The sequence below is a fragment of the Topomyia yanbarensis genome, chromosome 2 (assembly GCF_030247195.1).
Source record: "Topomyia yanbarensis strain Yona2022 chromosome 2, ASM3024719v1, whole genome shotgun sequence".
NCBI lineage: Eukaryota > Metazoa > Arthropoda > Insecta > Diptera > Culicidae > Topomyia > Topomyia yanbarensis.
In genome coordinates, this window is record NC_080671.1 from 403,863,982 (window position 1) to 403,890,994 (window position 27,013).

The window sequence follows — 27,013 nt, forward strand, 5'->3', positions numbered from 1 at the left end:
TCGGAGTGCGTCAAGAAGTTTTCGGATCAGCATTTTTCACTTTATGCATTTAAGGCGAAAAACCGTATTAAAAGTGAAAATATCTTGCTAAAATTGCCATTAGTCGGTGCGGCCGGTGTTGCTGGATAGAAATTTGCTAAAGTTCGTCGGTTGCCGGAGTGTTCTTCCAATTAAACAGTGTTTGAAAAAGATGAGAAAATTAGTAGCCTGAAACTCTTCTTCTTGTGCTGCTCCTCCGGGAGGCGGCAGTGTTGGTGTTTTTTCCGAGTGTTGTAGAAACGCTTGCGTATTTTTTTTTTGTTGTGTCCACATTCGTCGCTTTCGTGACTGGTTGTGCTGGTATTGTATGAGATGAAAGTGTTTACCGATGATCGTCGCTGTGGATTGTTTTCCATGAAAATCTCTTTTCCGTCTTTGTTGACCGATTGTGCTGGAGTTGACCGTAACGATGAGTTTGAGCGATGAGAGCCGGGTAAACGATTCAGTGGCCGGTGCTTCCTCCGTCGTCACCGGTGCCCTGGAAAACCTAAAGATTCGAGACGATCTGTTCAAGACAGTCAAGTGTTTTATCACTGGTACGCTAGATGTTAAGGTAAGCTAGTTTTTTGGATATCTGGGAAGGTTCTGTTTACATGTTCTTTTTTCACACAGGTCGCCAAACTGCTCGAAGATGGCGGAGCATCTATCTCTAAGTTTATGGACTTTATAACTCACGTCGTATGCGGAACCAATTACGACGAAAACGAAATAAGCCAAGCTGCAGATCTTTACGACGTTCCTTCCGTCTCTGAAGCGTGGGTCATTGCGTCGGTTCGCCTCGGCAGACCTGCCTCAACTAAAGCATACTTCCCTCTAAAGACCGCTCTCTTTAGCAATCTCACATTTGCTGCTACACAGCTAGATAACCGGGATTTAAAGAAGCTATACGGAATAGTTACCTTTCACGGAGGATCATTCCGAAATCAGTTTGATCGTCAGACTACACATTTAATTTGCGGTACTGCGAAAGGATCAATTTACACGAAAGCAGTTGGATCCGGCGGAGTAACACCAGTGACGCCTGACTGGGTTATTGAGTGTGTAAAAAGCGGTAATCTTTTAGGCTGCGAAGTCTATCATCCGCGGCTGGTGATAACACCAAGGCTTTTCAAACAAGCTACGCAGCGACCGTCTACTCCGATACAAAAATTGGAACCGGAGAAGCCTCTGGCCAGCATAATAGGATTTGATTTCGAAGAGAATATAGCCAAAACAGAGGTACCGACTAGTGGAAACGGTAAGAAGGAAGAAGACGTAGTTGGTGCGCAAGTACAGCCCCAGACAGCTCAAGAAGCACAAAAAAGTACAGCACCAGTTCAGACGATTCAAATTCAATCGCATCAGCAACAACATCCTCAACCAGCACCACAACAGCAACATCAACCACCGGCGCAACAGCAGCAACATCAACCACAAGCGCCACAGCAGCAACATCAACAACCACCAGTACAGCAGCAACATCAACAACCACCAGTACAGCAGCAACATCAACAACCGCCACCACCACCACAGCAGGTCATACAAAACATACAAGGGCAGCAACAGATTGCCGGCGCTCGATTTGCCCGACCACCAGGACCACCGGCACAGCAGCAACAGCAACATTTTCAAGATCAGTTGCAGCAAGTTCAACAACAACAAAATCTAACTCGACCCGCTGGCCCAACCGGTCAGAGCTTGCAACACCAGCAACAGCTTCAGCTCCAGAATCAGCAACTACATCAACAACAGCAAATTCAATTCAATCAACAGCAGCAACAGTTGCAACAGCAGTCAATACAGCAACAACAACAACAACAGCAGCAACAACAACAGCAGCAACAACAACAACAGTTGCAACAGCAATCAATACAACAGCAGCCACAACAACAGCAACAGTTGCAACAACAGTCAATACAACAGCAGCCACAACAACAACAGCAACAGTTGCAACAACAGCAACAGTTGCAACAACAGTCAATACAGCAGCAGTTCCAGAAGGTATGATGAAAACTATGATTTTTTCATGTTTTTTATTTAAATTTGTACTGAGTCAACTCCCATCGTGACCGTGACCGAGCAAAATTAATATCTATGTTTTTGGTACTGTGCTATCATTAGTGGACAAAAATTTAGGTACTTCTCCGCTAAGGATTAACTTGTTTTAATCCACATTTGCGTATTAAAGGCACAACCTACGACAAAATTAGCTATGGAATTTGCGTTTAGACTTCTCATCAGAATCCGACACTAACTTATGACGATTTCGCTTGAACCTGAAACTGAGTCAGGTTCTAACCCCAACCGCTGTCAGTTCATACATTTTGACAGCAGTTGGGGTTAGGAACTGACTCAGTTTCGCCTCAAACAAAAACCTCATTAGTGTCAGGATTTAGCGTTTGGCGCAAGCTTCAATAACACTATTGAATATCGATTTTTCGAGTTTTTTTTAAAGATGGTGATCTCATCTTTTTCCCTAGATTATAATGCAGCAACCTCAGAGTCAAAATACTCAGCCGCAGCAGCAGCAACAACAACAGCCGCCACAACCTATGATTCAGCAGCTACAACAACATCCACAAACAATGCAACAACCACAACAGCAACCATCACAACAACCGCAGCTGCCTAACCAAACTCAGCATTTGCAACAGCAGCAGCAGCAACATCAGCAACACCAAATCCAAGCACAAAGGTAGGTCGAATATATATATTTCCTTTAAAGGACAGCGCGAAAAAATCTCGGAATGTCACGAAATTCGAGAACCATATTTTTGCTTTATTAAAAACTTTGAGGGAATCAAACGAAGATCTGCCGTTATGCCACGCTGATCAATTTGCGGACAAATTGGTCTTATTTAACCTGGCTTCCCTTTTTATTTGACAAGTCTTTGCGATCGCATGGCATTTTGAACAAAAGGATATCTAAGTTTTTGAATAAAATAGAGGGAAGCGGCATTGTTGTGGAAGTCAGGCAGGACTCCGGCTGATTTGATTGAGAAATGTTTTTTGCCAAAATGTGGTACAGTATATAGGTACCCACATATCTCTATAGTCTTAACAAGCTGCATTGGTATTGAGCTGCTTTGACATTTTAATGTGGAGGTAAACAAATTGTCTACACAGTAATTTGAGAGGAAAAACAGCTTCTGGGCTTAATGGATGAACAGTATAGTGTAAGACGGCGCATTGATCTGTTTTTTGTATCTGTTTATTCGTTGGCAGAATTCAAGAGTCCCAGCAATTCAAGTGCTGAAGTGGAATTGATCAGTGCTGTTTCAGTGAGAGATTTGATTTTTGACAAGAAAAAAAACGTAAAAGTTTACTGTGTTGAAACAGCGCATGGGTTGAGATTGCAATCTACAGTTAGCATCACATACAGCAGATAGAACGAATGAAAAATCTTTTTTGTAGTTATATCACTGGATATGAATATATGGTACATTTTTACATTTGAAGGTGTTTACCATTCATCAACCCGAGACAAAGTGGCACTTGATACATTTCGAAATATGCAACGTCGAGTTTATGTCACATTTGAACGGTAGGTTCCGACAAATACGTTGGTGTTAAGATCTCCCAAATAGCTTGCATTGTGTCACGAATGATATTACTGCCTATAATTGCACGTCAGTCTCATGTATATAGGGAATCCCATAGAATATGGGATTGACTTGCGATTATGGGCAGATTACATGCTGTGGAAAAGCCATCTAGAAATTGGAAAGCTAATGGAGTAGCGAGATACCTCAGGGCCATTGCCAAACTAATTCCTGAACTAAAAGCCCTCACACGTTCGTTGGTAAGCTTTGGACGGATGAGTTCAAAAACTTCTTACAAACATCTGGGCTCATGCTGAAGGATTTGAAAAACAATTTTGGGTCCCTTTTGAGTTTCACCTTGAGGGTACTGTAAGCACCATGTCTATGTCGAAGCTACCATGTATCTAGTATCCAAAAACGTTGCTTGTAACTTTCTTTAATTTAAATTGCAATAGTGAAATCTACCTCAGTACGTGATCCAACATTGTCACGATTGATCATTGTCAAGTTCTGCTGGGTGTGCTTGTACGTCGCTCGTGATAATTGTAAAATTTGCCGTGTTAGTGTTGTTTGTAGTAAAGTTGAACTCTCTAAATGTCGTATTAATTGCACTACAATTCGATTGATTAACTGGCTGACTGTAGTTTATCTGAAATTAGTCGCTAAATTGTTATTTTTGTTCCCCGCCATCGAAAACCAAGAAACATTTCAAGATTCCGCACAAAACAAACAAGTGTTGTATCAAGAAGAAACAAATAAAACGATAGACAGTGCTTGCTGCTAGTAGATTGTAAAGATGAGCTGTAATAAGTGTGTCGGCTTGTTTGCTCCAGGAAGAATACTATCGTTTGCGAAGGTTTTTGTTTCGATCAGTACCATGCCGAATGCGTTGCATTAACCGTTCCTGAGGCACTAAGCTGCAATAAACATCGAAATATTTTTTGGATGTGTACTCCATGCGCAGATATTATGAGCGATGCTAGGCAATTCAGAGCGTTTCGTGATAAAAGACAGGTTATATCCGATGCTGAATCTTTTCTCCCCATCCGTGCTCCTTCTGTTGCTGTTCACACAGAATCGCAAGCAGATGAAAACAGTTTAAACGATCATTTATTTTATTTATTGGTACTGGTCTTCGAAGTATTCGTACGGACAGTTCCTTAATTATTACTAATTCTAAGTTTAAAAGTAGTCTTGGTTATGTTAAAATCATACAGGTTAGCTACATCATTAAAATTACGACAGCACCACATTGAACGGATTGTTCTAAGCGAAAGAAATCAGTTCGTCTGGTAGGTCTAGGTGGTACGTTGATGCGAACCTGGCTCAGCAACTCTAAGCTATCAACATTGTTTCCGAGAAGATCAAACACAAAGAGCCGTTGCAGCATTATCCTCCGACTTGCAAGCGTCGGTAAACGTAGAAGGTTCCATCGTTGTTCATATGGCGGTAGTCGAACAGGATCATTCCATGGCAGTAGTCGCAGAGCGTATCGAACAAAGTGACGCTGAATTCGTTCGACGCGATTGATTTGCACAGCATGATAAGGCGCCCACACAAGCACGCCGTACTCCAGGATGCTACGCACGAGTGCACAAAAGAGCGGTTTTAGGCAAAAAATATCGCTGAATTGCTGCGTGTTTCGTTTAATGAACCCCAGCACGGCATAGGCCTTAGTTGTAGTCATTGCAATGTGCTGCGCGAAATTTAGTTTGTTATCGAGGAGAATGCCTAGGTCCTTTATCGTATTAACTCGGTTGATACTGCTTTCTGCCATTCTATAATCGAATGTCATGACGTGCCTGTTTCGACAGAACGATATCACATTGCACTTCTGCACATTTACTTCCATGCCGTTATGAGTACACCAATTTAGCAGCACATCAATATCGGCTTGAATGGCACAGCAATCGACTGCCGACGCAATTACATGGAAAAAATTTCAGATCATCAGCAAACATATACTTAGGAGACTGTATAGCGGAACATAAATCGTTTACGAATAAAATAAACAGTAGCGGGCCCAAATGACTTCCCTGAGGCACACCCGACTCTATCACAAACGGAGATGATCTCGTTTCATCTATGCGCACAAATGCACTACGCTCGGTGAGGTATGACATTATCCACCGTGTCAATCACTCAGGAAGTCCCATTCGCTCAAATTTGACCACGATTAACAAATGAGGCGCCCTATCGAACGCTTTTGCAAAATCAACATACACGGAATCAACCTGCTGACGCTTTCCAAGCGCGCTATTAAGTGACGAAACGTACGCCATAAGATTAGTACTCGTTGAACGTTTTTTCACAAATCCATGCTGCCACTCGGAAATGATATGGTGAACCTTCGGGTACAGCAAATCGTGAACGAGGCTTTCAAAAAATTTCGGTAAACAGCTCAAAATTGAAATAGCTCGATAATTTTCAACATCGTGGATGCTACCTGCCTTGTGGATCCGTGTAATAGATGCTGTCTTCCAGACACTCGGGAAAATTCCTTCGGACAATGACCTGTTGAAAATTATACTCGCAGGAACATCCAGCGTTTCAGCACAGCTCTTGAAGAAGATAGGCGGTAAGCCATCCGGACCAGCACACTTAGAACCATCTATAGACTGCAACTTCAGCTCCACATCACTCGGCGAGAAATTGAATAGCGACATATTCAAATCGAACGACGGTAGACTATTCAAATATGCTTCAGACAAAGGTGGTCGGTTATTACTTTGCACACTTTGAAATAAGGATGAGAATAGATTTGTCGATTCAAGCGGAGACTCGGCTGTAGATGCGTTGTAACTAACACGTTGTGGGATTCCGGACGACTGCTTACGGCTTCTTACAAATGACCAAAATGAATTGGGGTCCTGCTTCAGGTTCTCTTCCGTGCGATGAATATAGCAACGAAAGCAATGCGCAAGCAAAGAGTTATATTCGCTCTCAATGGCATGCAGCTCAGCTTTGTGCTGATCATCTCTCCAGCGAAAGTATCGTTTCCTAACCTTGCGAAGACGGTTCCGTAGATTCTGTAGCTCGTTATTCCACCAAGGCTGCTTTTTACCACGCGAACGACGAGGTCGCTTCACAGGAACAACATCACGAAATATATCATACATTTAATCGTACATATTTGTCACAGCTTCATTAATACTGCAACCAACAAGAAATTCCTCCCAATGAACATCGGCTAACAATGTGTTGAGCCTCTCGAAATCACAGCTGGTAAATTCAAAGCCAAGTGGATGAACAACAATACCAGGAGCGTTTTGCTTCACAACGTCAAGCTCGAATAATAAGATAAAAGGTCGGTGATGTTGGTCGATTTTCAGCAATGGTAACGGTGGCTCACACAATTCAACGCAATTAGTGTCACTAATGAACGCTAAGTCAAGTAGTCTCTCATTTACATTTTCGAGATCATTTATCTGAGACATTCCGTTTGCCAAAACCGACTCAACCAGGGATATTTCCTGTTCAGACGAAGCATTTAACCGTAGCAAACAGTTCAAATTTTCATCCAACACCCAGCGTAAATGAGGGAGATTATAATCCCCAACAGTTAAAACCAGACCACGATCACCCGCAAGATCAATTAATTTTTTCACATATATTGCATGTTGGTCGTACAACAGGGGCTCACTGTTGGGCGGCAGATATATACAGCACACTATCATATCAAAGTTTGGTGATGAGATGCGAACGATAATCTGCTCCAATTGATGACAGTCAGCAATACAAATAGCAGAGCTCTGAAGGTCGTTTTTTACTGCTATCAGGACCCCCCCCCCCCTCCTCGTCTGTGCTGGCTAGTTTGGGGATTTCTATCACAACGGTAAATAATATAGTTCAGAGCTAGCACAGAGTTTGAAACGTCGTTATTCAGCCAAGTTTCAGTAAAGGCAATAACGTCATAATCGCACTGAGAAACATTTAATAGTAACTTATTTGTCTTACTCCGGATTCCGCGCGTGTTCTGATAATAAAGCGAGATTGGACGGTAACTGTTTTCACGATTCGGACCACGTCTGTTGGTAGCAGAAAACTGATGTGCAGACGGAGGTGTGCGGATGCAGGTTAAATCAGCTGGTAATTCTTGAGCATCAGTAGAACTTTCTGTGTTACAGTAGGAACGTGTGAAGAGTGGCTTATTGTGATTTAGTGTCTGCTGGTGTTGGCAAGAAGCGAAAAATATTACGTGTGTTCGACGAGGGCTGGAAATCAAATGGTCGGAAAACAATTCCCTTTTGCCATGTTGATTTGGATAGTGCTAAATCTTTTAGCTGCAAGTCAATGCCAGCTTTAAACGATACAAACGAGAGTTCATAGAGAGTTTTGCCTTTAGGTACAAGTTTAACGACGTCCACAGCTGTGCCTGTTTTTAAATTGTTCCTGATTAGCTTTTCGATTTGATGCACTGTCGTCTGAGGATCGAAACCAGATAAGTACAGCCAAAACTGTTTATCCTTTATAGCTGAGACCAATGGTATAGCGTCATCCTGTTCAATATCTTTTGTACCTTCGAAAATGTTATCGCGGTGCGGTGGTTCATCCGGGATTAACAGCCGTGGTCTCTTGCGTGAATTTGGGTTTAGTTGTGTTCTACGTGACATGACCATGAAGCAAACTGAAACAACAGATTGTGGTCATTCAAAAGTCTATCGCCGAGATTTCCCGAGTCCGTTTCGATAGTACATCGAAAGTAGAAAATTCTCCAGATCTGTCATCAACACGAATACTTCAAGGCACTGGTACCGTATCGAGATTTGCGCACTCTTCGATGAGAAGAAATTCTGCCTCATCACTCTGCTGGCTGTTCTTCACAAGAATAAAAAAACACCGTGAGCGAAAATGAAATTGCCTCTATGGTAGCAGAGTCATTAGGTAGTGATGCTGTCAACGTGAAAAAGTTGGTACCCGAATGGAAGGATACAGCATCATCTCTTTTAAGGTGGGTATCGAAATGAAACTAAAACGTAGACCTTTGTCTCCATCTACTTGGCCTCGCGGAATTTGTTTTCGTGAATTCCATTAGCACTTCAGCGTTTGGGAACCTTAATGATTTGTTAGCATTGTTATTATTCGAAGATTCAACTTGGTTAATGCTGTCAGTGTTGAATTAAGGCTCAAGTTACCTCAAGGCTTGGTAGTGTGCGTAAGAAAAATTGTGTTCAGTTTTGCCACCAGATTATTCATTTAAATCTTTTCAAAACTCTAAAAGAAGAATATCAGTCGATTTATTAGATCATCACGATTCAATTCATGCAAAATACCTGCTGGAAAAACCATCGGCTTAGCTAAATGGTGCTTTGGAAAAAGTGGCTGTGGTTTTTTCATTGCGCAGTTGTGTTGCGTATCGCAGCACGGTGTGGTAGTGTGACAAAAAATCATAGCCACTTTTTCAAAAGCACCATTTAGCGAAACCGATAGTTTTTCCAGCAGCTATTTTGTATGATTTGAATCGTTGTGATCTAATAAATCGGCTGATATTCTTCTTTTAGAGTTTTGAAAAGGTTTAAATGGATAATCCGGTGGCAAAGCTGAACACAATTTTTCCTACCCATACTACCCAGCGTTCAAATCTAACACATGCTCAAAAAAGGTAACTTAAACCTTAAGCGTGTGTTTTGTTTACAATTGTATGATGTGTAATTAAATGCATGTATTGCTATTGTAACAATTTTAATTTAAGGAATAGTTTGTGTGGTGCCTCGGACCAAAGATGGAATAAATAAATAAAAACAAACATTCTTCGAGTTGCATATTTGCAGCAGCGACTCCACATAAAAGCAAAAACTATTAGTTTGTCTTCACATCTCGCCCTGAGCAGAAGCTAAAAATCGTCCCGCACAAGTGAACCAGTCAATTTTACCTACAAGCCGATCGGTGCCTATCGCACAAGCATTCCATATCATATCAGTGCACAAACAATATTGTATTGTTACCCCCGGCTGCCGAGTTAAATGAGTTTACCAAATGAAACAAAAGTGCCCGTGCTACGGGATAACACGATTTCGATCAACTTTAATAAAACTCGTGTTAGACCCACAGTTCAGGAAGTGGAGCAATTAGTTAAAGTTAAAATGGAGCTTAATCTCACTGAAGTTACATACATTCAGCTACATCACGTTAAAAACTGTGTTTTGATCGCGTTTACAAGTTTAGCACAGGCAGAAAACTTCATTGAAAAGAACAATATGTAACAAGAGGTCGAGTTTAATAACACCAGAATCAAGATCCCCGTGCATATGGAAAACGACATGGTGGACGTACGTAGCCATGATTTGGCCCCGCGCACTAAGAAAGATTACATCAAACAAATCATGTCGCAATATGGAGAAGTAGAATCTTACGAATGACACCTGGATAAATTTTTTCTCCGGCATTCCCAACGGCGTTCGTATTGTGAGGATGCGAGTGACTAAACCAATATCTTCTTACATGACTATCGAAGGATGGTGTGACCTATAAGCAAACAACTAGCTCACTACGGAAAAACATGCGCCGAAGCAACCAGTCAGAACTCATCTACTACAGCCAACTCTGACAAGCAGCCACCGACACCTTCAGTTGAACCAAAAACAACGATCCAATTAACCAATAATGCAGGTACAACGACCTCGACAACCGCTCCCAAACCAACAGCCAGCACCGCCAATAAAGAAGAAAATACCGATGAAGACGGATTTACAACAGCGACCCGTAAGAACAAGAAACAAATAAGAACCTCTGATCGTGAACAGCAAGAAAGCAGTACTGATGATGACATGGACGGGAACGATAACGCGAGAGAAGGCAGACTGATGAACCCCCAAGCGGCTTCACTGCCAAGGAAAAGGATCTCAACACGCAGCAGCAAGCTGCGTCAACAAGATCTGGAAGACCGACATTCTTAGCATTTAATTTTTTTATTTTTGCTTATTGTAAAACATTAAAAGACCCACGGCTCAGTTGTGCTAACGCGTTCAGCCGTTTCAAATAAATCTTTAGATTCGAAAAAAATATTAGTCATCCGTCCAAGTATTACCACAGACTAACAGACATAACACACGAACACAATGCTTCGCTCACTTCAACGGCCATTTTAAATATATTTTTAGTTGGGACTGTAGTCGCTTTTGAGTTTATGGAGTCAATGATATATGCACAAGTATATGGGGGATAGACCACTAGTGAAAAATTGTTCCCGAGCCTGGTCCTTTTGTAAATTAGTGGTTGGGACCGTGTATAAAAGGTGGAGCTAGTGTTATAGTAAAAATGACGGGTCGATATTTTTGAAGGAATTCACTCATATTGTTATGTCTATTAGTTTGTGGTATTACCACAAAGAAAACAATTGTTTTTTTCGCTGTAATGAATAGCGGGGGCAAGCCAGTATCGTGTAGTGTCATGTAATCAAGCGTGCTTTAAAAAGCAGAGAGCACTTTTTGAAATACTGGAGACATGAAAAAAAAGTTTATGAAAGTTCAACCGTTGCGCGCAAGAACCGGACAAACTTTCCACATTCACTACTTCTGATACTGTTCGATGTACGGCAATCGTATGAATTTCCTCGTTCTTTGCATCAATATCATCCGACTGTTCCGTGGGCCACTGACTCTCCGGATCTAGCTGCAATGGTGAGCATTGATAACAACGACATGTTGGGTCGAATGAGGTCCCTGCATGGCATCATCCGCAATGTTTTCTCGATAAGGTACGTAGATGTATTCATCTACTCCAGTGAGCAACTGATGGTAACGGCGGCTATTAGAGCGAATCATTCGACGCGCGTATTTGCACACAGACTTCAATCTATCGGCAAGAATTTTCGAAAAGCTGACAGCGATAAAAATACAGTGTAAACAATACACTCTGAAGTACTTCTACCCAAATTTTCAAGATATAATTCCCAATGGGTCATTTTGTACAGCGTTTCCGTGATGCAATTTGATGTGGGACACCCTTTAATAGCGTTTTTCTCGAATCAGCTTATTCAATTTTTTTCAAATTGGCGAACACGATAACTCAAAAATTAATCAACGAAGACTTGATTTTTTTATGAGGATGCCCAACATGTGTGTCGATGAACTACAGAAAACTGCATAAAATTTTTTCTCCCTATTATTTTGAAAAAAATGAGCGAATTTTACAGGAAAATATGAGATTTTTCGGTTTTCATGAAGCCATTTTCCGAAACCCGAACTTATTTCTATTTTTTGCGGCTCATCGACTAACTACAAGTCTAAGCTTTACAAAACTTATTAAATTTCCAAAATCAGACCATTTTATCGAGAGTTATCGTGTTCGTCGCAGCGCTCCTCGACTTGGACATGGTTGGACGTCTACTAAAGCAATCCTAACATTACACAAAAGATCTTTTGTTGCCTTGCCTTCAACATCGTAAAGCAAAATAATTTTCGTTTTGAGCACTTTACACCAGACGCTCCCGTTAACTCTTGACAAAACGCGTCGTACATGCGTCGAACTTGTAGCACCGAACATAGTTATTTGGATCACGCAGACTTATACATCTTCTTCTAGATTGTTCCTCTATAGAAAGCATTGTGACCATCTATCTTCATCGTAAAACATTTCCTTTATAGCGGAACACACCACTATTTTGCCTTGCCTAAACAGCAGTAAGACATCTACCAGCGATTCAAGTAAGTCTGATTCTTTCAGAAGCAGATTCCACTAGACTTCACAAAGCATTCTAATTTTACTGGATTCCTTAGGGTTTATCACTGTTCACAAAGGTAGGTGCCATACTCGCTGAGGATTCAAGTTAGTCATTGTTTCTCGAGATGATTTCGAGACCTAGTGTTTGAGCTGGTAGCTGCCGATGTGCTCGTTCACCCTTCGTCGTTGCTCTGGATCTTTAGTTAGCCGCTTTTCTAAATCTCGGAGCCTGCTTAGCTCCATTTTGTAATTCGTGGGTCTTACCTTTACTGTGTTATGCGAATCTCTGACACAGGGGACGTTTGTGTCTTGTAAATCGCAGTATTTAAATGATGGTCATGTCACTAATACCCATTTCGGAGTTCGCTATAGGCGATTATAAATCAACGTATTTGGTATCTTTTAGTTACTGTACAACAAGTGCTGATGATGAAATGTACAGTGCTGTAATCGAGTATGGTTAGAGTAGCACAAATTAATCTTCAGCATAAACGTACAGCAACTATGAGTCTATCCCGCCTTGTGCAGTTAGGAAAAGCTTCCATAGCTTTGGTTCAAGAGCCGTATTTCTATAAAGGAATCTTCTATGTTGGAAAGCTACCTAACCCAGTCTTCGTAGCTTTCAACAAAAATGACATGCCAAATCCATGTGAAATGGCTCGTGCATGTATTCTAGCGAATAGTACCATTGACGCATGTCATATCCGACCTCACAACTCGCGATATTTATGCTGTCACAGTCAAGATTGTTGATAGCATAAACAAGAAATACTTCTATTATTCGGCATATTTGCCGCATAATGAACCATACCCTTCTGATAATTTCAAAAGGGTTGCATCATACTGTGGCAGAAATGCGTTTCCCCTCATAATCGACGGTGAAGCAAGTGCCCACCACATAATTTGGGGCAGCTCAGATATCAATTTGAGAGGCACCAAATTAATGGAATACGTAAGTAGTGCAAATCTGCACATCCTTAATTTATGCAACCGTTTTACATTTGCAAGAGCTGGAGGAGGAGAGGTGTTAGATGTAACTCCCTGCTCTGACGGAATTACGCATGAGTTGGCAAACTGGGTTGTAGCTCGAACCGTCGTCTACGAACCTCTACGAAGTGGGTTTGGCGACTAGGTTTCATGGGTATTTTCCGACGATTGAATCTCCAAGTGGGTTGGATGAGGTCGTGGATAAAACAAACTCACTCATAGTAGTACCATACCAAGAGGTTTGCCCGATTGGAGCTATGAGTGCTTCTAGAGGGACACCTTGGTGGAATACCGAACTTGTTCGCCTCAAAAACAGAGTGGCGATTCCTGGAAAAAACCTGAAAAATCAGGGAATTTCATGGAATTCTATTTGACCTGGAAAAACCTGGAATTTTCAGGGAATTTGTATTCAAATCAGGGAGAAATTTCGATCTGGTGTTAATATTTTTTTTAACCCATTATAACCCAGGGGTTTCAAAAAGTGAGCCAAATGCAGTGATATCTTCAATTCCACCAAAAAATGTATCAAAGATTATGGGAAAAATAAAATCACCGCTTAAAATGGTTCTGAGAATGAAAATTTCTCGTGCAAAAAATTTCGTGCGCTTAAATAAAAACAACAAATTTTAAGTTGTTTGACATATTTCTTCGAATTTTCTGATAGACAACACTTCTTTTACATCTGTAGGAACGTTTTGTCACATAATGGAATTATTAGCAGGAATTCCAACAATAAAATTCAATTAAATGTATTGCTTACTTTTCAGCCGCCATTTGCCCCAGTAATACACGGTTCAAAAATGCAAACAAAATTATAAAAAATGGCAGTTGTCTTGTTTCACAATGAAATATCAGGTGCAATGATCCCATTAGTGCAATAATAAAACAGTTAGATGCCAAAATTCTGCAGTAAATACGCGTTAAACGATGGATAGTTCTGCGTATGAAATTTCATACGCTAGGATATAATGGGTTAAATGCGACTGTAAAATATTGGCTCAAATATTCGGTTGAACGCACTTACTTTTGATGTTTATAAACATTTTTCAATCACTGATAACATGGAAAAAATATTATTTACAAAAAGTAGTTTTTGCATGAGCTTACCGGAAAAAAACATAAAAAATATTTTTTTATATAGCTTATGAAATCTGCAATTATTATAAACAAATTGATTTTTTTTAAAGTTGCCAATTTTAAATATTAAGAATCATGTTTAATTTTTTTGTGAAAAAATATGGAGTGGATATCAAAATACAATGCGAGATATTACAGTTATAAACTGAAAACAAGCCAATTTTACACTAAATTAATATTTAATATATAATTTTTTTTCTCCAAATTGAATAGTTTCTGAGTAGAAGATTCATTGATTCCAGCGGATACTGAGTAGGTGTAATTGCCTACGGGTCCGCTACCCCCCTGTTGGTTTTTCATACAGTGGTATGCTGAATGCAGAATTCTAACGAAATTTGAGCGTACTGTTAAGTGGAGCTGCATGCAGAGCAAGACTCGAGCTAGGATGGCTGCTACCAACCTACATACATACAAATTGAATAGTTTCTGAGTTATCAGTGATTGAAAAATGTTCAATTCAATGAAATTCAAAATTTTACAAACTCGTAAATTTAAAAAAATAATCATATTCAACAAAAACAAAACATAGTGTGAACAATTTTCGGCTAAAGATTGCAAAGAAAAATTTGGTTGTGAATCTGACGTGGAATTACTCATATATAATATTTTATATGGATGCCAATTGATTTATCGACGGCCTTGTTGTGATTCTTCTGACTCAAGGTAAATACATATAAGTACGCTTGGTGTGCACAGGCCGTTTACTTTGACACGGCTTAATGCATTAGCTTGGCCGAACCGTGGGTATTTTTTATGTTTACAAATTGTAGACGAAAAAGATGGGTCAATAATGTTAGAGATACAGAGTGGTAGAGTAATTATGCCTATTAAATCGGCCATATTGTTGATAATCTAGTTTCATTTCCAAAATAATAAAGCAATAAATTCTTTTAAAAATGCCGATTCTTGAAATAAGTCTTCATGACCTATAACAGTATATCGAATTGTAGCTGATCTCTTGTTTTGCGGCAGCTTACTTTTTGCTTATATGACTTATATTTTGGGGTTTGTAATCAACTAACTCTCAACGGCGTAAACTTGTTTTATTCAAGTTCTTTCATGTACTAGCCATCGAGTTAATTCTAAGCGCAACTCAATTCCACTCGTGTTAAGTGCTAGTCCATAACGGCATTAGGTAACGCACAGCTTTCATATCTGACAGACAGAATTATTAAACAACTAAATAAAGTTGTGAAGACCGCTCCGGGGTCAAATTATCAGATAGTCCCATGACGATTGTTAACAATCTCTGTGGCAAATCCAAGAATTTTGACATCCATATTGCTAGGATTCTTTGAAATTTACAAATAGTATTTCATAGCTGGGATACACCTCCAGGACCGGGTGTCCGGAAACAAGATCTCATGCGATTCCTTATAGCAGGTTTAAAAAAGCAGATGACTTCTTGATTCCAAACCATCTACAAATATTTGAATAAGTTTAAAATTGTAATAGTAATGACCATTACACTGTTAGTCTGCTATGTGATAGAAACTACCAAAACGTTCCCCTCAGGCCCATTTACTACATCTTCAATTTTATCTCACTAAAATTTATGCCTAGTGATGTACTATGATGTCACCAAGTTTCAGGTTCTAGTTATGGAAAGCAAATTGTAATTTTAATTGAAATCTGGAAAGGTACTCGCGTACTACACTCGTACACTCCACTCCGCTTAAAAATTCAACGTTTTCGATATGGGTTTCCGTATATAATAGAACTGTATGAAGATGACTTTCGCAAGCTCCCGTTTCAATATCACCTTCCGACAGACGGGCGGATACGACAATATTTAAAATCAACAAATAGTGTATTTAACCGAAGTTTGCCTCCCTTTTGCTGCGAAGCTTCACTCATCTCACAACGTGCTGCTATTGCCAGATTGCATAAAAAATCGCTTTATTTATTTGTTTGTATTTATTATATTCCTAGATGGAATATTCACTGCCGTTCAACGCATAATTGTCTTATGTATAGAGGGAATCTCATAGAACATGGGACGAATACGATCTCAACGGCAGTTTAGAGGGTACTTAATTTCTGAAATGACGAATTGGTGGGAAATGGCAGGCAAATGAGAGACTAAAAAACTGTTTGTCTCAAATCACAAGCAAACTTATCAAAAACCGGTTTCTATAATTTGTTCGCAGACCTGTCTGTTTTTTCTTGTGATTATTCGACATTTTCTTGAATTATGCCTCTATTTTAAAGTTGTGAAAAAGTGCTGGATGATTTTGTATCAACAACGCAATCATTATTAACCCTCCGGAAGTCGTGCAAATGGCCCACTGAACGAGCAGCCGCTGGTGCGCTCAGACGATTTCGCTAGATTTTCAGAGCAGCGTGCACTCAGTGCACTAGCATGACTTCCGGAAGGTTAAAAAGAAGAATCCAAATCTAACCAGAACATAAAAAGCGGATTATTACTGCACAGAAGTGGTTAAATCGTTTCTGTAAACAATCTTCTTAGTACATATTCTGAGATACCTTCCTGTTGGTATGAAGTTTTTACTGGTTCACCCACTGTTGCAGAAGACCTGCTTAACCAATTATTTCTTGAGAAACTTAGACTTCTCTATCGTTCAGAATTACTTTAATACTTCATTTCCTTACATGCCATGAAGCTTGGTTGAAGTCTTCTACGTCCAAGTTTTGTAATCCGTTGCCACACAGGAAAAATTGGCAGAATATCCACGTTTCAATTTTCGAAGAAATGTTTAGCCCTCAGATGCTGCCTATCACTATAATTCGAAATAATCAATACCTTCAATGACTTCGTTCCTTAATGATGCTTCGAATTATACACAAACACATTTGACGTTTTTATTTTATTATTATTTTATTAGTGTACGAGCAGAATGTTTGTCTCACTATCGAATCCATTTCGTCGTTTCTTAAGATTGTATTTTGCATTTCTTTTATATGTTTTATATGATTGCCATGAGTATTAGTATTAGTTTGGACCGCACATATTATTTCTAATTCGCATTTCTTTCGAACCATTTTTAAAAGCGCATTTAACATGTCAACGAATTATGTATTTTTGGATAAAAAGACATACGTCAATATTTGTAAAAAATTTCATTTTTGGTTGAATATATCAAGAGATCTATGTGTTTTTAGGTTTCCATATTTTGTCGCGAACAAACTTTACATTGCAAATTGACCTAAGAATGGGTTATGACCACCTTCAAGGGTGTTTGGAATATAATAGAGTATGTTAAAACGGTGCCTACTTAACCCTCCGGAAGTCGCGCATGACACTGAATGAGCAGCCGCAGTTGCCCAAAGACAATTCGCTAGCTTTTCAGAGCAGCGTGCACTCAGTGCACCAGCGCGACTGCCGGAAGATTAACGGAAGATCCCAGACTCATCACCATTTCCACACAGACTAAAATACATAACACTATGAGGAAATTCATCCCCAAAATGTCAATACACTTATTTTTCCAGAACATTAGCTCCTCCTTCTATACACGGCCCCATGCACTCATTTGCTTGTCGGTCATCCCTCGAGCTTGGTAACCATTTTTCAGATTTGGAAATATTTAAATTACATGACAGTTAAAAGACCAAAAGTGGTTCAATTGAAATGGAAGATACAAAAAGTTTAAAACTAACTAAAAATGAAAAAAATGGTGTAAGCTCAAACGATAGACATTGAAAAATGTTAATTTAATTTGATTTGTTTGAGCACTCTGGAAAATTTATAAATAGGTCTGGAAAAACCTGGAAAATCAGGGAATTTCATTTTTAGAAATGAGTCGACACCCTGAAAAAGTTTTGTAGAAGAGCTTGAAGTCGCAGACGCAGGGACGGGTCGGAGGCCTTTAAGTTGGCTCGTAAAGTATACAGAAAAGCCCCTGCACAAATGTCTCAAGTCTCAACGAGATTAGCGGATTAAATAAGTTACTTTCGAAATCGAAAGATTTTCATGTCCGTTCGATTAGAACTGCTAATGGTGAATACTCGCCGGACGAAGATGTAGTGCTCAACTGTCTTTTTGACATACACTTTTTAGGCTGTATGAAGTCATCACTGATGACTGCCATTGAGTTATTTTCAGGTAGTTCTGATTCTTGGGCATTTGCTCGTAGAATTGTGACAACCGATTCGATCAAATGGGCAATTGACAGTTTTGTTCCGTACAAGTCTCCGGGAAAAGATGGAATCATTCCAGCTCTACTACAAAGAGGATATGAACACTTCATCACTTACTTGTAGTCTTGCCATAGGATACATTCTACTAGCGTGGCGAGAAATAACTGTAAAAATCATTCCCAAAGGTCGCCGAGTTACTTATGAGGAGGAAAAGAACTTTAGACCGATCTGTCTGACCACCATCTTTCTCAAATCAATGGAACGTTTAATTGACCACTACATTCGGTATGTTAGTTTGGGCGAACACCCGCTGCATGCAATGCATCATGCATATTAGCGAGGGAAGTATACTACCACCCTATTACACAATGTTGTCTACAAAATAGAAAAAGCCTTTTCACAAAAACAATCAAATTTAGGAGCTTTTTTCGATATTGAAGGTGCTTGTGGCAACGTGCCTTTCGAATCCATTTTGGAAGCAGTACGAGGTCATGGAGTGCCAATGCTTAGCAATCGACATCTGTGCTCATCGTTAGACAAGTAAGGAAACTGAGTATCTGCGGATGTCCTCAAGGTGGTGTGCTGTCACCACTTCTATGGAACATTGTCGTAAATAGGAGATGGCTTGTTGCGGAAACTTAATGAGCTTGGGTTTCCGACATATAGTTTTGCGTGATTATCATATAATGATTACCGGTATTTGCATTAACCCACTTTGTGATATGATACAACAAGCCTTATGTGCTGTTGAGCAATGGTGTCTTTATGTTGGACTACCAGTTAATCCAAATAATGGTGCTTTTTACGCAACGAAGGATTACAACCGGATTTCGTCCATATCAGTTCTTTGACTCTTAAATGAATATCGCAGACCGAGTTAAGTGCGTTGGGGTAATTCTTGACTCAAAACTTAATTGAACATCTCACATCGATTTCAGGATCAAGGACGCTTGCATGGCTTTCGACCAATGTAGACGAGCTTTTGGCAAATCTTACCCAAGTACATTCAGCGGATCTACACCACAATTGTTAGACCAATACTGGCTTACGCGTGTCTTTTTTGGTGGCAGAGGGGAGAAGTTATGACAGTTCAATCAAAGTTAAACCGTCTTCAGAGCATGGTCTCGATGGCGATGACTGGTGCGTTCTCGACAACACCTACTGTTGCTCTAGAGGCATTCTTGAACATAAAACCACTGTATGTGTTTCTGAAACAAGAAGCACTTTCTTCTGCATTCTGTCTTAAAGTTACTAGGTTTTGGAACAGTAACCCAATAGATCGTGCAACTACCCACACAAGACTGTGGCCCCTAATGGTCACTTGGGATGAGTATGCACTTGCTCCCAGTGACCTTACTCTCACCTTAGAATTTTCAATATGAGAATTTCTCTTCGCGACGAATGGCTGTCTGGCTGGATGGAGCTTGAACTTGAAGAATACGTAGTTTGTTATACTGACGGTTCTTTGTTGGATGGCCGATCCGGTGCTGGTGTCTATTGTCGTGAAATGAGATTTAACCAATCTCATTCGCTTGGTAGATACTGTACCATATTCCAAGCAGAAATCTTTGCGATTCTGTGTGGCGTACGATCGGCACTTCAACAGGGAATTCGCGGTAAAAAAATATGTTTGCTTTGACAGGCTACCTTGAAAGCACCTTGTTCGGTGGATTCGAGATCGATATTAGTAATCGAATGTTAAACTCAAATCGAAGAACTTAGCCTTTCAAATGCTATCTACCTTCTATGGGTATCCGACCATATCGGTATTACTGGAAATGAATGGGCGCTGCAATTGTCTCTGTTGGCCCAGAACCAGTTCTAACACTGTTGATAAGTTGGATAAAGCACAAGATTCGCTCTTGGGCTGCATCTGAACATGCCAACCATTGGCGTAGCTTGCAAACAAAGACTTTTCCGCCGGATGTGAGTTCGAAAACGTCAAAGAATTTGTTGCGTTTTCCAAGAACAATTGCTATAATCAGGGCACTGGCTGGGCATTGCAAACTCAATTATCGCATGGCTACTATTCAGCGTGCTGAGTATTATTCATGTGATCTTTGTGAGTGAATTCGGTCACGGAACTTCATCTCATTTGATATTTAACTGCCCGGCATGAATGAAATTGCGTATCCTGATTTTTGGTTCTCCATATATAGATGAACCTATGTGCAGAGAGCTGAAACTCAACGATATGCTTTTGTTCCTAACCCAGTGCGCAAAAGACCTATAATTTAAGAGGTATTTGAATGACAATATTTTATTATATTCGTTACATTCGCTTACTGTTTAAATACAAATTTCTAATTCCCTCCGGGGGTCAGATGTTTTATTCCTGCTATTGCAGCACCTGCAGATCGTTCAGCATCCTTACGGGAGTGCAGAATACCCTGTTTCAATTGTTCCGTGTTATTTTGCTTATCTCTAACCTTACCGCTTTTGGAAGGGAAATGATGAAAAGACAAATTTGGCAAGGCACAAATCGATCAACATGGGAACGTGCCATAAACAAGAACCTCGGAGTCTGCTCAGTCCCATTTTGTAACTGAATTGAATGTTGTCCTTTCGTCATAGCCACCCAAATTCAATTCACTATCTCCGTCGTAGCTTCCAAAATATTGTAAGCTCGTTGATTCGGTTCTAACCTGTTTAGTTCAGAATCAAGAGCTCCTTCGACGGCGAAAAACTTCTTCGTCGAGCCATGCAGGTCACTGTGACTCATACCTTTGTCGACAATTTGTTCTACTGCTCCTTCACTTCTGAAATTCCTTCCATGGATACGCTAGCTTTTTCGGGTCCTCGTCGCTAATGGATCATTCTTTTAACCTATTTGAATATTCAGTCTGGTGAGCAAATACACGTGCTCAATACCGATGATCATGCCTGGTTTTGCCTTACTGTAACTGGTGACTAGGAGACCTTGTAGAGATGGGTACTCTTTTACTAACTCGGGAATATATTTTTTTAGCATTTTTGCTTTTTTTCACTGCAATGTGTCACTAAAATTATTTTTCTGTGTATTACCAGCGCTGCTATGCAACAACAACAACTTCAGCAGCAGCAGTTGCAACAACAACAGATGCACCAACAACAAATTCAGTTACAACAACAGCAGCAGCAGCAGCAACAACAACAGCAGCAGCAACAACAACAGCAGCAACAACAGCAGCAACAACAACAGCAGCAGCAACAACAACAGCAGCAACAACAGCAGCAGCAACAACAACAACAAAACACTCCCCAAATGCAGCAGCAACAACAAATTCAACAAATCCAGCAGCAAGTTCTACAGCAACCGAATCAACCAACGGCTCCGCAGAATATTCAGCAGCCAACTCTGCAACAGCAGGTGCAACACAATGTTAATCAAATCCAACAGAAGATGGCTCAACAGCAGCTGCTTCAACAGCAAAAGCAATTGCAACAACAGCAACTGCAGCAGCAGCAGCAACAACAACAACAGCAGCAACAGATTCTGCTTACTCAACCACAGCAGCAAATACTGCAACAACAGCAACAACAGAATCCTCAGCAGCAACAAATCATACACCAGAATCAAATCCAAATGCAACAGGGACAACAAAATCAAATTATACAACAAGTCATTCAACAGCAACAGCAGCCAGGGCAACCAAAGCAGAATATTCAGGTTGTATTCAAAGGGCCTCAGAATCAACAACAACAGCAGCAACAACAACAACAATCACAGCAACAGCAGCTGCAAACTCCTCAACAACAGATCCAACAGATTATGTCCAATTTGACTGCTGGCACTGAAGGACCAAACACACAACAACAGCAACAGCAGAAGATCATTCGTCAGGTTACCATCAACCAGGGTCCTCCGGGTAGTGTCCAACAACAGCCCCAGCCCCAACAACAAATTCAGCAAATCGGTCAGCAGCAGATCCCAGTTAGTCATCTTTCACAACAGGTTCAGCAGCAGGTACAACCGCAACAACAACAGCAGCAGCAGCAGTTAATGATACAGAGAACACTTTCACAGCAGCAGTTGGGTAACCCAGCAGGGTCTCAACCGGGTTCAGCTGGTCAATTAATTCAGCAGCAGAGTATCCAGCAACTACAAGCTGGACAAGGCCAGCAGCCAAAAATCATCCAGCAAACAATTATTCATCCACCCATTTCGACCAACTATCAAACAATCACAAAACAGCTGATTGTTGGTCAACCGCAAAATCCACAACAGCAACAGCAGCAGCAGCAACAGTCGCAGTCACAACAGCAGCAGCAGCAGATCATGCAACATCAGCAACAAATGCAAAAACCGGCAGGACCTGGCCAACAACAGGGCCCGCCGCAACAGATTGTGCAGCGTATCGTTCAACAGCAAGTGCTTCAAGGCCCACCCGGTAGCAATCAAGCAGGAGGACAACCGCAAAATATTGTCATTATCAACCAGGGAACCAATCAGCAGCAAATTATCACTTCCTCGTCAGGTCCTTTGCCGGGTCAAATGCAAGCTATGACACAACAACAACGAATTCAGTATATGCAAAACCTACAGCAGCAGAAGCAGCAACAGCAGCAGCAGCAACAACAGCAACCACAGCAGATAATCGTTAGTGGAGCTGGTCCTGGTCAGCAAGGTCAAATTTTGCAACAGGCCGGACAAAACGTGGTTCATATTCAACAACGATCGTTACAGCAGAGCATTAATCAACAATCTGCTATGTCAGGACAGTCGCAACAACAACAGCAGCAGCAGCAACAACAACAGGTGTTGAGTTCCGGTGGGCCAGGCTTGATGCCTGGACAGCAAACCGGCCCACCTCAACAACAGCAAACAATAGTCGTGCAGCAGCACCAAATGGTTCCGGGTCAGCAACCAACAATCATACAACAGCAAATGCTTGCTCAACAACAGCAACATGCACAGCAGCCCATGATTATTCAGAGTTCTGCCCCTGGACAGCCACAGCAACAAATCATTCAACAGACCCTTTCCACCAGTGGTGGCACCGTTCATCAGTTGTTGCAACAATCTGGCCCATCACAGGGGCAAGGCCCTACGATTCTACAACACCAGATCGCTGGACAAGGTCCCCCGCAAACACCTCAATCCATGGAAGGTCAAATTTTACAGCAAACAGGCCCAGGAGGCGAGATTATCCAACAAGTGATACCTGGTCAACAACCTGGCCAATCACAGCAGTGGACGCCGCAAAGTCCCATCCAACAACCGAATCAATCTCCAATACATCAATTCCAACAACAAGCTCAAGGACTCCCCCCTGGTGCTACTATTATCCAGCAAACAATCGTTCCACCGGGAGCTGCCGTTCCTGGGCAGCCCGGTGTTGTACCAGGTCAACCTGGAGGACCTCCACAATTTGTTCGATCTACGCTTCGTCCTCAAGTACAACGACAGTACATTCAGCTGGATCCACAAACTCACGCCACTCTACAAAAATTAGATCCCGCCAGTCGGCAAGAGTATATTGATCGACTGGGCAAGCAACGGGTTTTAATGCAACGGCAGCAGCAGCAGGCTGCTGCTTTTCAAGCTCGTCCGGGTCATCCGGGGGTCCAACCAGGAGTTCGCCAGCAGCAAATAATTTACCGGGGACCAATGCCTCCGGGACTTAACCAGCAGCAACAAATGCAATGGATTCAGCAGCAAAATGCTCGCCAAGGAGTGGTACGTCCCGGTGCTCCAGGCCTTAGTCCTATCACACAACAAAATGTAGCACCACCCGGTTCTCCAATGGGTCAGTTTCCAGTGGATCCTAACACTTCTCCCCAGCAGCAGCAACAACAGCAGCAGCGAATTCAGCTTGAGCGTCAACAACAACATCGGTTGCTTCAAATGCAGCTGCAGCGAGAGCAAGCTCAAAAGGGTGCCCAGGGTCAATCTCAGCAAGGCCAAGTCATTTCTCCGCGTGGAGCTGGATTTCCATCGGATGTCGTTGGCGATGGCACTGCTACAATAGTTCAGCAAACCATTGTCGGATCCCCTGTTGGACAACCGCAGGATCCGAATGGTACACCCGGTGCACAGCAGATGAAGAATCAAACAAAAACTGCCCTGGCAAATATGCTCAGCAATCGACTAGGATCGAATGGCAGTGTCGTTCCCAATCTTCCAGAGGGAGCTTCTGCAGCTGAACCTTCCGCCGCTGGAACATTACGTATGATGACAGCTCAACATAATGCCGCTTTACAACAAACAATGACCCCTCGGTCTCCTCAGGAATTAATCGTACTTCAACAACAGCAACAACGTCGCAGTCTTGGCAATATCACCAACGCCGGAGGAGCCCCGGTTGGCACTGTAGTCAACCAAATTGTTCAGCAGGTTCCACCGGGAACACCAGGTATTCCGCAATCGCCCTCAACCATGAAAAGTGCCCCTCCATTCAGTCCTGGACGTGCTCCTCTCCCACGACCCCAATACTATGGACACAATCCTAACCTTAAGCTTCCGCCGGAATTGTTCCTTCTCGGATGCGTGTTCGTCATCATCGAGTACGATGAAACGCATAAAAACGATATTGAAGACTGGAAAACCATCATCAGAAAGCACGGTGGTGAAATTGAACAATACTACAGTCCCAAAGTAACCCACGTTCTCTGTCGAACTCAAAGACATGGCGTTGTCATGCAGGCCATCCGTGACGCCAAACGATGCATCACTTCCTACTGGTTGAACGACATAGTGCTTAAAAAGCAACTGCTTCCACCATGGCAAGCGCTACATCTTCCAACACCATCCATCTTTGGTAATCAGAAACCAGCCCCGAAGCACAACATGTCTATCACTGGATTCGAGGGCGACGAGCGTATCCGTATCAAACAGATGATTGAAGAATCTGGAGCAAAAATGACACCGTACTTCAGCAAGTCGAACACGGTGCTGGTTTGCAAGCGAATCGACAACCAGAAGTACAAGTATGCCAAAGAGTGGAACATCCCGACGGTCAACACGGTGTGGTTAAGCGACATCCTGCTCGGTAATCTCAGCGCGATGCAGCAGTGCGACGGGCCAAAATATCAACAGTTCAATCTGAGCTGCTCGTTCCGGATCGACTACAATCTGGTGATGCATCTGATGAGTTAGTTTTTCTGAGATAACGTGTTAATCATCGTTACTAACTAAACAATTTTTCATTTATTTTAGCTGCCTGGAAAGCTCCGATTAACCTTACTCCAGAATCACACGAACGTGTGAAGCGTAGCTTGTCGGAACCTCCACAGCCGGTGTCTGCGGCGAAGAAGATTCGTACGCTTCCGCCGTTGGAACCGATTCCCAGCGAGATCATCTGTCAGCGTCAACCAGATGCCGATAGCATACCGAAAATTTTGTTCTCTCAAATTGATAATACGGAAGGACTTACCAGGGCCGTTATGTAAGTATTCACTAACATGAATTGATTTTGATAAACCGATTAGTCAGAGGTTTTCAATTCCTATTTCTCTTTCGAGTAGGACACTTGGTGGTCGTATCGCTAACGGACCGGCGGATGCCACGCATCTGGTAATGACACGAGTTGCTCGAACTGTCAAGCTCATTACGGCGTTGACCAGTATCCGGTATCTGTTGTCCAGCAAGTGGATTACCGAAAGTGCCAATGCCGGTTATTTCCTACCGGTCGACAACTACCGGTTGGATGTTAAAGAACTGGACGACACCTTCAAATGTGAACTCTATAAAGTGCTTGAATCGACCAACCGGAATAAACTGTTCGAAGGAAAGATTTTCTTTATTACTCCCCAGGTGAAACCATCCATTAAGGATGTAAAACAAATGATTGAACTGAGCGGTGGTGTGGTAGAAAAAAATCCACGCTCTGTCAAAAAGATCCGAGAAACGAACCTAGATAAACCGGGATGTTATGTGATCGTAAGCTGCCCGGAGGACCGCATCTTTATTCAGCCATTCATTCAGAAGAGCAAACACGGAGCGTGTCAGATCTGCACAACCGAGTATGTAATGCAGTCCATATTGCAGCAGAAGCTAGCAATCGAGCCACACATCATCAAATGGGAACTGGTGTCGTAAGATGTAAATAGTTGGAATCACAAGCAATAGATTGTGTTTGAGAAATGTTTGAAATGCTATAGAATAGTGAAGAGCCCAATAAAAACAGTACTACCATTGAAAAGGGGAGTTGATCCCAGAGCAGCATACTGCAAAATCCAAATTATATGAAGATTATTTAACCCATAAAGCTACTATATCATGGAGATATATTTTCAAAGAAAAAAAAAATATGTATAAGTCTGGATTAGTGTGTACACACAGTCAGTAGAGAAGATGGTCGATACGTGAAAACCATTGCCGTTAAGATAATTCTAAATGAAGGTAAAATAACAATATAGTAGAAATCACGAGTGCATTTTATTCCTACCATACGTATATTAATAAACAAACCAGTATATACGAACACGAAAGATACCGCATAGCCAGGCAAATGTGAAAACTAAATATACGGACACAATGAACTAGTACGATCGTTTAGTATTACCTATTTGAGAAAGTTCTTATTGTATGTTAAGGAATGCAAACGTTATTTTCGGTGTGACTGTTCTTTCACTACCGTTATAAT

General features: G+C 41.4%; 1 protein-coding gene across 3 annotated transcripts; it reads left to right on the forward strand.

Annotated features, from left to right (window-relative positions):
• LOC131684975 (PAX-interacting protein 1) lies at positions 1-27,013 on the forward strand. 3 transcript variants are annotated; one of them, XM_058968285.1, is made up of 7 exons: positions 1-592; positions 652-2,019; positions 2,499-2,713; positions 21,474-21,561; positions 21,610-25,519; positions 25,585-25,813; positions 25,890-27,013. In XM_058968285.1, the coding sequence occupies exons 1-7, from the start codon at positions 449-451 to the stop codon at positions 26,464-26,466; spliced, it is 6,531 nt and encodes a 2,176-aa protein (XP_058824268.1). In that variant the 5' UTR covers positions 1-448; the 3' UTR covers positions 26,467-27,013. The 3 variants fall into 3 exon arrangements, with proteins under 3 accessions (XP_058824268.1, XP_058824266.1, XP_058824267.1); XM_058968283.1 differs by having other exon boundaries at positions 21,474-25,519; positions 25,890-27,012; XM_058968284.1 differs by having other exon boundaries at positions 21,474-25,519; positions 25,893-27,009.